Below are 14,520 nucleotides of genomic sequence, written 5' to 3' on the forward strand. Positions count from 1 at the left end.
CACACGCCGTGTAATGGCATCTTTATAATATATAAGTATTTTAGTTTTTTGCTAGTGCAGTTATTGATACAAAAAAGAGATAAAACACTCAGGTACCAGGTTTGTGTGATGTAACGCTGTTTCGGGTAGTAAAAAATAAATGAAAAAGAATTCCAACTAGGCGTCGGCGTCGTGCTGTATTGTGACCCTAGATCATATATACTTACGTGGATAAATCAACGCCATAAGTTTAGCATTAAAAAATATGTCCCCAACATCACGACATGCCATTTTCAAACCTTCATTATTGCACTTATGAAACGTTCAATAGGTTTGACTTTCTCGAGGACCTGGCTTTACGCATGCGCATTAAAAGTGGCACGTATTTCCAAAATAATACAATTTTATCCGGTTTAGAAAGTACAAATTATATATTGTTATGGAAACCAACTTTTCATTGTCATCATGTTGTCATATGAATCATATATGTCATAATGTTATTTCCATTGTGTGACGACGCGACGCGCGACGCCTGTTTTTTGCGTTTTTATTTTAAACATTGAATTAATAATTACTCTTTTATCGACCGCTTTTATATAGCCAAGGATGCAAGTGTGTTCAGTGAGAAGTTAATTTTAAGTTTGTGCAATTATATTTCTATTTTTTATTCGTTGGGTTTTAATTCTTGTTGATGTTCGTAAAAATGACAAGAAAGTGTTTGGTGTGTGGAAATTATAATATAAAAGTCCCCGAATTATCTTTTCACAGGCAAGTAAAGTATTCAGTTGTTCTTTTATGTATATTAAACCACATGCACACTTTCTTGTTAGATTTCCTAAGAATATTGATATTCGTATGGAGTGGCTAATTTATTTTTTATATAATTTAATTTTTGTGACAGTAACATTCAATTATTTTTCAAATATATGCATTTTACAAATTAAATTTTTTAAATTAATGTTCAAATTTGGCGCGTGGGCGATAGGTCCTCGACAAGGATAGATAGGGTAGAAGCACCGCATGTGCAACAAAAAAAGGAGATAAATGGAAGTCGTTGATATGTTTGGGACAGTTTCCATAGTGATTTACTTATCCACGTAAGTATATATGATCTAGGGTTGTGACAATTTCAAATGTTAATAAAATTGCCGAAAAAATGTTAACGCATAAAGGAGAGCGCAATTAGGGCGTTGTTGGGTGCAATTACATTCAATAACTCAACTTTCCCGGACATTCAACTCTCCCGAAACAAAATTTTATAGCTTCATAGTTTCTCACACCGATTTGATCAAAAGCAAAAATGGTTTCAAGCTAGTTCGACGAAACAAGTGAGTAAAGAAAGTGCTCCTTAAATAATCAAAAAATTAAAGACATATACTATGAGAGGATAAAATATGATTTGTGCAATATTAATGGTATACTTTTTTTAATCAACTAGTGATTAAAGTACTTGCTATAAACAAATAAAGTCCATAAACTAATTTCGATTTTGAAAATAGCTACTGTCACTAGAAACTTTATCGATATCGATGATTTATTGAAAAATTGCTCTTTATTCAAAATCTGAGCTAGATAGGTATAGGACACCCTAATATATGTAGTTTGAAAGAGCATTTGAATCTGTTTCGATTTATTTAAGAAAATAGGTTGTCGTATTTGAAATAAAAAAGTTTTTATGTAAAATAAATATTTAAAATAAATCATCAATTTTTGGTACCCCTGTATAAATTTAAGGCAGCAATACAATTTTTCAGTAAAGTTTATTTCTCTATCTTTAAACTCAGAACAAGAATTAATTCTAAAAAGTAATGTACAGGGTGTTGATAATCTATTCCATTGTAGTATGCATATTTAAATATCTTTAAATATCTCAAAAACCAAAGCTTGTAAACATATTAATATATAATAACCCTTATAATACATGCCTTATTTTGTGTCCAAGGATCCAAATATGAAATAAAATACCGGGTGTTCCATAAGAAAAAATATAATTTTCGTGTAAATCTTAGTTCTGACATACCCTGTACATTTCAAAATAATTTTAAATTATGCACATGGTCTTCCCATATGTCCAAAAAATATTTTGTTTTTAACATATCTACATATTTCCGTTTTCGTATAATCAACCGAGGCGAATGAGTTGCGCCACCCCGTATATAGGTGTTCCATTTAAAAAAATATTCGCGATCCACTCACACTTTTTTGAGCCACCCTTTAGAACTTCAAATATTTTCCTCAAATACATCCTAATACATACTTTATGTCTGGACTACAAAATGCATAAGTTTTTTATTATTAGAACTGCAGATGCCCGACGCACTATTGCCGGACCCTGTAGAATCAAGGTTATTACATCGTTGGTGATAAATTAAATATTAGTATTGTGAACATTTTATTCCACCCGACTCTAGTTCGACATATGCTCAACGAATTGTGATCCTAAACCGACCAATCAAATGTAAAGTTTCAGGCATCCGCGTCCGCTTCTCGCAAAAAACAAAAATTTTGTTTCCTGGGAAGCATCGCGCTGAACATCTAGGTGCGTGGCGAGGTGCAAGGCTCCAGTATGTTTTGACGCATAAATTTGTACATGTTTGATTCAGCATCGCCGGATGGCGAGGTAAATGGCGCGCATCGCATCGAGATGAAATGCCCCGCACTATGTTTGTACGATAGTCGCGATGCATCCTACGCGCACCTATTCGCCGTTTTAAAACAGTGCGCGTAGGATGCATCGCAGCTACCATCCTGGCGAGCAGCGCGGCCAGCATCTTAGCGAGCATCGCATCGAGATGCCTCACTATGTTTGCGCCCTAAGTCTTAAGTCAATTTCAATATAAAGTTCAAATGATTAAGTTTTAAGTCTTTGACTTAAGTCATTTTCTTTCAAGTCAAGTCATTTTTGTAAAGACTTAAATCAATATAACATTATTTAAGTCTTTTTTTTTGCTTAAGTCTTTTTATACGTAAAATGACTTAGGTAAATCAATATCATTTCCCTCATGTCAAGACAACCAGAATTCAATTTAAATACCTATTTTTTAAATGTTAATATTAATTGTATCGTATTACCCATTACCCGATTTTTTTTATTATCTATATTAATTTATTGTAGATACAGATTAGAATAAAATATTATACACTTGCGTGCATAGAAATCGGCCCAAGGCAAACTTTTGAAGTTAACTATATATTTTTTAGAATATATTTGTCAGATAAAGAAAAATATATACTGTTTGAAAGACAATTTCATATTCTGTATAAAGAATTTAGAGATATTAATTTGTAATTTGGTTTCTTTGGATAAAAATTATTAAATTAATGCATGAAACAAATTATCGTTTTTATTACTAAGATGTATGTCATTATTTATTTATTTGTTTATTGACAATTAACTAAAATAAATTTTCAATAATGGGTATGACCCCCTCTTGCTCTTACAACATCTCTCATACAATTTGGCATAGATTCAATCAAGTTTGATATTGTTGCTTGCGGGATGTTAAGCCACTCTTCTTACACTGTAACAATTAGGTCTGGGATAGAGGTTGGGGCTCTTTGTCTAGCACGAATTCTTCGTTTTAGCTCATCCCATAAATGTTCTATCGTGTTTAAGTCTGGACTACATGCTGGCCATTCCATAATCCGAAAACCAACTTCTGAAATGTAATCGTGTACGATTCTTGATGTGTGTGCCCTCGCATTATCATGCATAAAAGTGAATTCGTTTCCAATTTAGTCGACGTAAGGTACAACATGAACTGCTAAAATCTCCTCAATATACCTAGCACCAGTTAAACGCCCTCTTCCGTCATCGTCAAACACGCCGCCAAAAGGCAGGCCTGTTTGACGATGAGCTTGGGTAAGTTTTGGACTAATTGCGGGTGTTTTGGGGGTCATGTTACTTTCCTCCAATCTTCGTCTTACCACAAATTAACTACAACAGATGCGAAAGAACACCGAATTACGCGTTCAGGTTTCTGTGACCTTCAGAAAGAGTTCATAGACAATCCGCATCAATGTATAGTTTGAGTTATTATTTGTTTGGGTGAAAATAATCTGCACCAATTGTATCGAGGCGTACAAAAGGTCCACAGACTTCGAGACATACAATAAATCAAGTCCATTTAGCGTGTGTCGCAATTTTCACACCTTAAAAAAATAGTTTTTTATAGCTATAGCAACTGCAGCGACTATGAAAAAAGCTGTGTGATTTTCATAGAAAATAAGGGCACCTGTAAGTCATTTGAGAATGTTATAAATCGCTAAAAGAGGTTTCAAACCTCTTGGATTTCTATTAATATTAAATAAATTTTATTAAAAATTGAACTAAAATTGTTAGTATCATTAAAAAATGTCAAATTCCTTCATTTAAGGTGAATATTAAAGTAAATATAAATACAGCTCATTCTAAGCTCTACTTATCTTTAAGAAAAATTTAAATCATTGTTGCAATTGGGCCTTAATGCAATTTCGAATGAACAATAGTATTAATAATGTACATTATAATAATAAATTTTATATCATAGTGTGTATCAAAAATTACTAAAACACTTTTAAATTGGCATTATATTAACAACTTTTGTTTTTTAATCCAAAAAAAAGTTACCAATTTTCTCAATCAAAATATTTGTGGTCCTGAAAAGAACCTTCGTTTTCCCATGTTCGTCAAGGTAGGTAATGGGTAAACGGTAAAAAAAACAGGATAATGAAATTTAAAAAATTACAAAAATTGTTCAAAAGTGCCTCCCTCTTGCATTAAACAATAACCCAAACGATCATAAAATCCCCTCCTCACATTGGATAACATATCAGGGGTGACAGTGTCAAAGGCATTAAATATTTTCTGCCTTAACTGCTCCCAGTTTTGAATTTCTTCATGGCCGTAAATTTTAGATTTTATGTACCCCCATAAAAAAATCATTCACCGAGAAGTCAGGTGAAATTAAACGTCAGTCTAAACAAAACTGTAATTTTTGAAAACTTGTCAAAATTTGGACACACGCTAAATGGACTTGATTTTCCTATGTCTCGAAGTCTGTGGACTTTTCTGTATAATCTCGCAGTAATTTAATAGATTGTTCGTCATATTATATCAGCTCGTAGGTGATTAGGAAAAAAAAGATATTTATAGTATAAAAAATTAATTTATTTAACAAAATTTAATTAAAGATGTGACAAAATAGTTACATTTCTATTGGTTCTATCGGACTTTTTTCAACTATATAAATCTTTATTTTTTGTAAACTTTAATGAATAAAATATTTTCAATCTAATAAATAATTTAATGATGTAAATAAGAGGAAATTTCTCACATGGGTGGTCAAATTCTATAGTTTTCATTATATCAAACAGCCTCTGAACGTTTTCTTCAGTGCAAAACTCATCAAAATTTAATTTAAATAATTTTTCCAGCCTGTAAATAAAATGAACAAATTTTTCCACTTTCATGATCAAAGGCTTTTAAATGGGTAAATAATTTCGAGTTATCCAGAGATTCGGATTTTTTTGCAAATTTTAGACAAATATCACATTGATGTATTTGAAGACCCTTTTTAATGATGTAGTAAAATATAATTAAAGGCATTTTGAGTTGAAAACATTTCTCAGAGGCTGTTTGATATAATGAAAACTATAAAATTTGACCACCCATGTGAGAAATTTCCTCTTGTTTACATCATTAAATGATTTATTCGATTGAAAATATTTGATGTATTAAAGTTTACAAATAAAGATTTATATAGTCGAAAAAGTCCGATAGAACCAATAGAAAGGTAACTATTTTGTCACATTTTTAATTAAATTTTGTTAAATAAATTAATTTTTTATACTATAAATATCTTTTTTGTCATACGCTCCCAAAAACAGCTATTTTACGGACTCATTTCAGTCCGTAAAATGTTTCTTTTTCGTCCTAGGCCGTAAAGGTCGTCATGGCAACCTTTATGGACTAAAATGTCTAAATTCGTTATTTGGTTGTTTTATTTTGTCATTCGAAATTTGTCACAAAATCACATAAAATTATACATATATTTATAATTAAATTATTAAATACTAACAATATCAAAAGCTAAGTTATTTGTTTAAAGTAAGTACCTAGGTACCTATTTAAAAGAGGCTTTTAAATTAAAATATTCTTAAATTACAGTCACAAACAAGACATAATCATGTGGTACATTTTTGGCCTAAGACAAGCATATTTTCTATACAACTCAACTGGATTGACAACGTTCCCTTCGTTCACCACCGGAAACACTCTTTTGATATTATTTTTGTATCCGCAAGGGTAACTAAAAGGCAGCTGTTGTCTTTTTTCTATGATGTCTTGCACTCGTAGAGAGTACAATTCTTCTCTTCTACATGCTCCACAAAGGCCAATGACAAGAGCTACCTAAAAATCAAATACAATGGAATAAGAAACCATCTATATATTTTAAAAATCATTATCGCAAACTTACCTTAGTAAGTAAATAAGTTTCATCACTAGCCGTGGCCAAAAAATCACCGATCTCTTTTATGGACAAAACCTTAGACTTTTTAGGCTCGTAACCAACCGAATTCCTCTTCAAAAAGCAATAAGTTTTGGAAATTTGTCAATATAAATATCTTCTTTAACACTTAACACTGCTCTCAGCATGGAATATTTCGACCAAATTGACGATGGTTTGAATGTTTGTGACTGTAATTTAAGAATATTTTAATTTAAAAGCCTCTTTTAAATAGGTACCTAGGTACTTACTTTTTCGTGGAAATAATTTAGCAATACATCTTCATTTACAACAGATACGCCATTTTTGTCTTTCCATTCATTAAAAACATCATATTCTTTCTGGTAAATGGCACGAGACTTCACAGGAAGTAAATCCAACACGATTTCTTTGGCCTTATTAGCAATATGTTCGGGATTTTGGAACATTTTAAAATTGTTGATGAATTTGTGTGATTTTGTGACAAATTTCGAATGACATGTCAAAATGCGATGAAATAAACAAACTCGTTACTAAGATATGAATTTATAAGCCAACTTTTTCAAACATTATAATTTCAAATATGGAAAATTTGCAAATATGCGTTCTAAAAAACTGTAAAAAGCGTATGACAAAAAATAGTGTATGTAACACGTACCTAAATTATGTTTTTTAGGACTCATCTACTATTTCGGACTCGGCTAACGCCTCGTCCGCAAACAGTAATGATTCGTCCTAAAAAACATCATTTTAGGTACTAGTTACATAAATAGCTATTTTTTCCCTTATAAATAAACACATTTGCATCCCATTTTAAATAAGATATACAAATTACCAAAACTTAGAAATAACAGTTCAAAAGTTCAACAAAAATCCTACACGCGTTTTTAAAAAGAAACATATAACCACGCACTATGTCATTCCAGCAAGCGAATACGACACAGCATAGGTTTTCGGACTAAACGACTGGTGTATTTACACCACTCAATAGGCGTGTCGGATTTGCCGAGCGGTTTCCGATGCAGTCGCTTTCTTTCGCATCTGTTATAGGTAATTTGTGGTCTTACTGTCCACTGACTAACAGTCACTCCTTGTGTTTCACGGAGCTGTCGTTGCACCTGAATAGCAATAAGATGCCGATTTCTTAATATTGTTGACACAATAAAGCGGTCATCACGATCCGTTGTATATCTCTTTCTATATATATTTCTATATATCTTTCTTCAGTTCCAGGTCGCCTTCTAAAGTATCGAGTCTCTTCATATCGTTCACACACTCTTCGAACCGCTCCGCGTGTCATTACTCGCAGTCTGTAACTCGCAGTTGCGAGTTACAGCTCTCTGTTTAAGTCCATTTTCGATTAAAGCGAGTACTTTGGCAGTTTTTTTTCCGTAATGTATGCATTAAATTGAAACACTAATCAAACATTGAAACACAACAAATCAAACAATGAAAGAACAATGTGCAAATTTCGATTACAAAGTAACAGTAAAGTAGTAATTGCAATATTTGATAAGTTTTTTTTCTTATTGTCACCACAACACAAATGCCTTTCATTTGTTTACCCGTTGTTACGCATATAAACGATAAGTACTTTGGATAAATTTATACTCATATCAAAGCATGTTAAATTCTCTTTAAAACAGCTCATATTTTTTTCTTGGTCTGATAAATATATTCTAAACACAGTTAAAGTCAAAATTTCATAGTGGGCCGATTTCTATGCACGCAAGTTTATAAACAACTATAATAAACAATAAAAAAATAAACGCGCATCAAGGACATAGTCAGCTTTCGAAATTAACTTAAGTCAGCTTTCGAAATATGACTTAAAATCAAATGATTTAAGTCATTAAAATGATTTAAGTCAAGAAAAGACTTAAGTTCTCTATGAACTTGCAGCTCTGCTGATAACCTATATGCACGTCCGTGTTGTAATATGTGGACACATTTTTAGCATTAAAATAAGTCGTATAGTAAATAACTTTTACCATCAAAATTTCATTCAAATCGCCAAAAGCACTTGGAAGAAAATTATAATAAATCGAAAAAAAAATTAAAACTTTAACCCCCTGTGGCTACGAAACAAAGCAGAATCGGACCTATGTTGATATAAAAAATAAATCTTATTTTTACGCGAGGAATCCCCCACGAGAGATGGCACGTTTTTTGAAACACCCTGTATTACATACCTACTATGTTTATCGTTTTCACTAAGTACGCTCCTTAATGCCGCCCTTGACTCCTGTTCTCCACGAGCTGACTGGGCTCTCCCTTTCCTCTTTCCTTTCTTCCCCTCCCTCAAGAAACTCACAATTTCTTCATCGACATTACACATGCTAGAAGCTGAAATGAAAGAATATCCGAGTATAAAAAACTAGTAGCGCCACTCCCCCAGCTATTTTCAATCTGCCGATAAAATTCAATTAGATTATTGACAGTTGAGATCAGCGAAAGAGAACTACGTATAAGCTTGGTGCGTTTCAGTTAATTTCAAAAAATTTCGACTGCGGCGCTCTACACGGCAGAAATCAGAAATTTTCGCTATATACTCGTATTTCACGCCGTTCCGGTTACAGTTCATGTTGATCGCATTAAAATAATATTGAAATCGTGGCTTTTTTTTCATAATATTTAAGTATTCTAGTTTTTTGCTAGTGCAGTTATTGTAACTATAAAACACTCAGGTACGAGGTATGTGTGATAAAACGCTGTTTCGGGTAGTAAAAAATAAGTGAAAAAGACCGAGTGACAAATAATTGCACAAGTAAACCGCTCACACGACATGGCAAGTATACAGGATTGGTAACTTGATCTTGATATCTAGGCATAGGAATTACATGCATTGGAATGAAACGCCTACAAACAGTCTAAGCTTAAACAGAGATGAACAATAACTTCCCCGTTTCCACTTCCACAACGACTGTCGAGTTAGACAAACTCTAATAAGACAACAAATTTTGGAAATAGGACCGCCCTCCGCGCCTCCTCCCATCCACCTGCTCTTTATCGCCATTAATATTATTTCTTTCTCCGCGCCTCCGCGTCGCGTCGCGCCAGCGCGTCAGTCCATCACAGAGTTGCCAGGTCTACCGCTTTCGTCTGTAAGCTACCGTTCTACCGATTTAAACAAAAGTCTAGCGATATGTTCAACTGCGTCTTTAGTCTTTACAATAGAAGCACTTTTAAAAATCTGACACATTTGGACTAAAAATTAAGCGACTATCGCGTCGTAAACCGTATATTCTGACATTCGTAAATATTATTGTTTATAAAATTTTGTTTAGAAATTATAGGTCATCGTTCTGTCTGGTCGCAGAATTACGGGGACATTCTCAAAAATTCTTATTATCCCTGATTATGTGCTGTATTGCCAGCATTTCCGAAGATGATATATTTAGAAAATATTTTGTCTCATTCATTTACTAAAGTTGAACCCGCATTTCTCCACCAAAAAAATAAACAAAGAACAAAATCTAAGTTAAGAAACAAACTAAATACGGACAAATATTGTGTGCTTCTCCTGTCTAAAAAGTATATTAATAAAAAGAGAGTTGAGAGTTAACAGCTATGTTAACAGATATGAGTTAACCAACTTTGTACAAAGGTAAAAAGTGACTGATACCCCTACTTATTAGTTTTAAATGTTTTTATTAATACATTGTCAAGGTGTATTACTGGTTGCATAACTGCATACTGCTAAATAATCGCAACGTGCATTGAGGAACCTGGCGCATTCGCCAGAAAGTAAAAGAAAATTATAGAATTCTTTAGAAAAACCTAGAAACAACCGCCAGGGGGTATATAAGGCCCGCGCTTTGACAGTTGGAAGTCGGAAGTCTGAAGATAGTCTGAAGTTTGAAAATACCGCGAAATACCGTTAGAGTAATAGTAGTTGCATAAGTTGTGTTGTAAATAGTATAAGTTGTGTGTACAGAGTGAAACAAATAAATTCGTTAAGTATTTTATCGTGAGTTTAAATAGTGGACCCACGGAATCCGTAACAATATTAATATTATTTAAGTTGATAAGATTTTTTGATATTATAAATCATATTATACCTAGCTATTTCTAATTCTTGTTATATTTGTTTTGTTTGTATTTTATTTGCGTGTTCAATTTTAGGAACACACTCGGGAACACATTGAAATGCTAATTTTGTACTTAAATATTATATTTTATTTTGTTATTTTGTTTGTAGTTTGTTATACTTTTAATTTTGATTGATCATTTTAAATATCGATATTTGTTAATAAAAGAAAGTCGTGAAAAATTATCTAATTATTTTATTTAATAAAGTTTTTGATTTATAAATAAAAGATCACCAAATAGGGAAGAAATAAATTTACTATCTAACAAATCTGACAACCCTGTTCTGCCATTCATTACTAAGTTTTTTTCCGGAATTTTTTCTTTTGTCGAAGTTCCACCGCCGCGCCGACGCGAAGCAGATGGTCATAGATAAATGCAACAAGTTTAGATTGGAAAGCCCGTAAAAATTTTGGGTCGCGAAATTATTTTGGGTCGCGACCGTTATACGCGATCTGGCGCTGCTATAGCGGTCGCTAAGAACAACGGCAAACAAAAACAGAAATAATTTTCTCTTGTCAAAGTCAGAATCTTCAAAAATCATAATAATCTTTCAAAATCTAAACCGCTCTCATTAAACAATTTCCGAAAAGTGTTTATAGTTTCCATTTTCAAAGTAATTATTGCTATTTTGTGAGTTTAATTCAAGTTTTATTTCCTCCAACCGGTAATAATTGTGAAAAAGTGGCATTGAAAACTTAAAAAGCTGTGCTGTGAACTGCAAAAACCATCGTGGATCGTGGCATAACGTCGGTTTCCAATGTTTCATAGGTATTTCATACATGCGTCCTTATATAAAATAAAGTTTCTTGTATGCAACACACTGTATTTTATGTATAAAATTAAACGAAAATAATAATAAATTTGAATAAACAATATTTGGCGATATAATTCCGGATAAAGCCGAACCGCTCCGAAATTTTCAAAAGTTTTGGGTCGCGACCGTTGCAAGAATAGCGCCAAATAGTGTTTACATTGTCCTTATGGGCACTTTCCAATCTAAACTTGTTTCATTTATCTATGCAGATGGTTGTGGTCTCGCCCCCTCTCCCAGAAGCGATCTTCTCACTCATCGTGTCACTTCTTGTAATCAGTGGAAAAGAAAACAGAGTTATCTGTCTTTGTTACACTGCAGGGTATACTGCAGCCGTGTCATCTTTTTTTATCGCATTGAGAATCTCCTATTGCTAACAGTGCCAAACGTATATGCCAATAACAAATGAAGACTACACGGGAAAAACGGACTAAGTCCAAAAAAATGGAAATTGAGATAACACTGCCATCTTATGCCCATCAAGTGTGCGTTCCAAAATAGGAATAATGTAACACTGAAATAATTATCAAGTCCACTAAAATCAGCGATTAAAATATTAATACTTTAGAAAAGCGATCTAAAGCTTGATTTTCATGCATCCGTTGTCCGACGATACGTTGATACGATATTAATTTCATTGGTTGTATTTAAAGGCTTCGATTGGTTAACCGTTTCTAACCAACAGAAGTCTATAAATTCAACCAATGAAATTAATATTGTATCAACATATCGTCGGGCAACGGATGCATGAAAATCAAGCTAGTCCACGTGAATTCATGGAAGACCGATGTAAGTCCATATTTCATGTTTGTAAACATATCAACGCATACAAAACGAATAAAAATAGCTATATATTCAGCACCACAACAACTTTATGCTGACCTAATTCCTTTGCCTAAACTCAAGTATGAGCAGTTACAATTTTTGAAAAAGTTCGTAGATGAATCTCTGCAAGACTACTACACAAATTTGCCTTGTGCGTCAAACAATGCTCATTTAAACGATGCAGATCAATTAAACTATATTGCTTTTATTTCTGCCTAAGAAAAGAAGTCTGATTATGCCTATTGTGTCACTAGTTTTAAATTCAAAGAAATTAAATTCTGGAAATGGTTCTAGTGGAACCATAAGGGAACTGTCTAGTAGTTTAGTTTCATTTTATCAGAAACAAATCGCCATTCCTAAGTAAAAAATAATCTAATGCTAATAATATTAATAAAAAAAATAATAAAAATAAGAAATAAATAAAAAAATATTAAGAAAATATAATAACAATATTAATAATAAAAATGAGAATAAAACACATTTTTCTCTTTATTCCAGCACGAGTAATCCTCGGAGTAACTACATACAGAATTATTCCATATGGACTTGGATCACTTTTCCATTGAACCAAGCGAATACGAGTTTTATTTTATCTAACAAATTTGCTATAAATTATTTTTCTTTGTTTTGTCTGTTAATCAGTTAATGTCTATACATATAACTATTGATAAAAACTTCTTACAATTCGCTACATTTTATTATTTCTTTACCTTTAGTCTTTAAAGTTTCAAAATCATTTATCTCAAAAGTAAGAAAATGTGACTTAGATCGTTTTTCCCCTGTAGTCTTCAAATGTTTGTACAAGTACACGAGTCGTGAGAGTCCGCCTTAAATGCGGATTCTGATGACTCGTGTCCTTGGCAAGTATACTATCTTTGTAAACAACATTTTTTGCAACAAGCTTGGCGCTCACGCTCCGCGACGAGTTACAAATAAGTTCACAAGGAAACCACTCACACCAGTTTTGTTTCAATGGTAAAATAGTCAGTCAGGCAGTAAAAAAATATAAAAAATACATTGAATAACCATAAATTACCATAATCTCCAGGAGGTTGCTGCTCCCTTCCAGATGAAATAGCTTCAGCAAGTTGACGTTTCACTTTTGTACAACCTTCTATTAATCTCAGGCACATATTGCATATTTGACTTTCTGGTTGTTGTTGAAAGAGTAAGTCTAACTTCTAAAATAATATATCAAGGTTCAATTTCTCTGATATGTATAGCATTACTAGAATTTTAGAAGAAAAACTTAGTTGTTTGTTTTAATTGTCTATTCCAAAATTCCTTGTGTTGATATTATGCATGTTTTTACACTATATTGATGTGAGAATTATACATTTAATAAAAAAAAACAATATAATGTTCACAAAAATCAATTGATCAAAAATAAAAACAATTACAGTATTTTTTATAGAAAGACTTAAGACATTGCCAAATTAACACACAGTTTTGTGATTTACATTCCAAATACAAAATCTACATCTTTTATTACTAAATTTGCTCTATCCCAAACTTTTTTGGTATGTTATACCTCTTTTCCCACAGTCTCCTCAATATAATCTCTAATTCTTGTATGCGTCTCACCCCACTCATTGAAAACACTAAAGGAGTGTTCAGTAGTACGTCTACAATTAAAACAGTGCATTTTTGCCATTTTTAACTAATATCAGAGCTAATATTGTTTTTAAAATTTAATTTTAATTAATAAACAAGAAACAGAAACTTAAAACGAAATATTAAAGGTTATGGCCTGTTTGAATCTGACGAATCTGACCATAGATTAGTAGATTCAACTATATGTCAAAAAACTAAAATTGTTTTCTATGGTCTGGATCATAGGTACAAGAAGGGTACAAAGTGATAATAAAAGCATATTCCCATTAATATTTCTATAATAATTATAAAAATAATTGGTATTAAAGGTAAAGGTGTGGATCCGGTGGCTGACCTTGAAGCCTATATTTGCTGTATTTGATCAACAATACTACGCAAGCGCACATCGTCGATGTTGCCAAGTTGCAGTTTATTTTCGAATTATTTGCAGTTGAAATTTTTTTTTAGTGTTCAGTGTTTTTTTTTAGTGTTCAGCGTTCACGTGTTGTGCGAAATATTAAAATAATAATATAATATACCGAGTACTATGATGGAAAAAAGCGTCAGCGATGACTATGAAATGAAGATCGCTGTCATTTTACCTGGGAAATGTCCTCAATCGTCATTTTCCAGCCAACTGGACGCCGTTTTTTCGATCACACGGTATATATTGACAAAAAAACACTGAAAAGCACATATTTGTTTTCTACTGAAAATAATTCCAAAATAACTTGCAAACTGGCAACATCGAAC

General features: G+C 32.5%; 1 protein-coding gene across 4 annotated transcripts in view; it reads right to left on the reverse strand.

The window, feature by feature from the left end:
- Positions 1–13,933, reverse strand: part of LOC115890872 (protein bowel-like) — an 82,829-nt gene extending 68,896 nt beyond the window's left edge. For all 4 annotated transcript variants that reach the window (XM_030911247.1, XM_030911235.1, XM_030911240.1 and 1 more), the window contains exons 1-3: positions 13,706–13,933; positions 13,211–13,355; positions 8,639–8,792 (exon numbers count right to left, since the gene is read on the reverse strand). In XM_030911247.1, the coding sequence (XP_030767107.1) occupies positions 8,639–8,792; positions 13,211–13,355; positions 13,706–13,828 (422 nt within the window). In that variant the 5' untranslated portion in view covers positions 13,829–13,933. The remainder of the gene's footprint in view (positions 1–8,638; positions 8,793–13,210; positions 13,356–13,705) is intronic.
- Between the last annotated feature and the right edge of the window lie 587 nt (positions 13,934–14,520).

This window comes from Sitophilus oryzae, unplaced genomic scaffold, assembly GCF_002938485.1.
Source record: "Sitophilus oryzae breed Bouriz unplaced genomic scaffold, Soryzae_2.0 scaffold_1178_pilon_pilon, whole genome shotgun sequence".
NCBI classification, from domain to species: Eukaryota; Metazoa; Arthropoda; class Insecta; order Coleoptera; family Curculionidae; genus Sitophilus; species Sitophilus oryzae.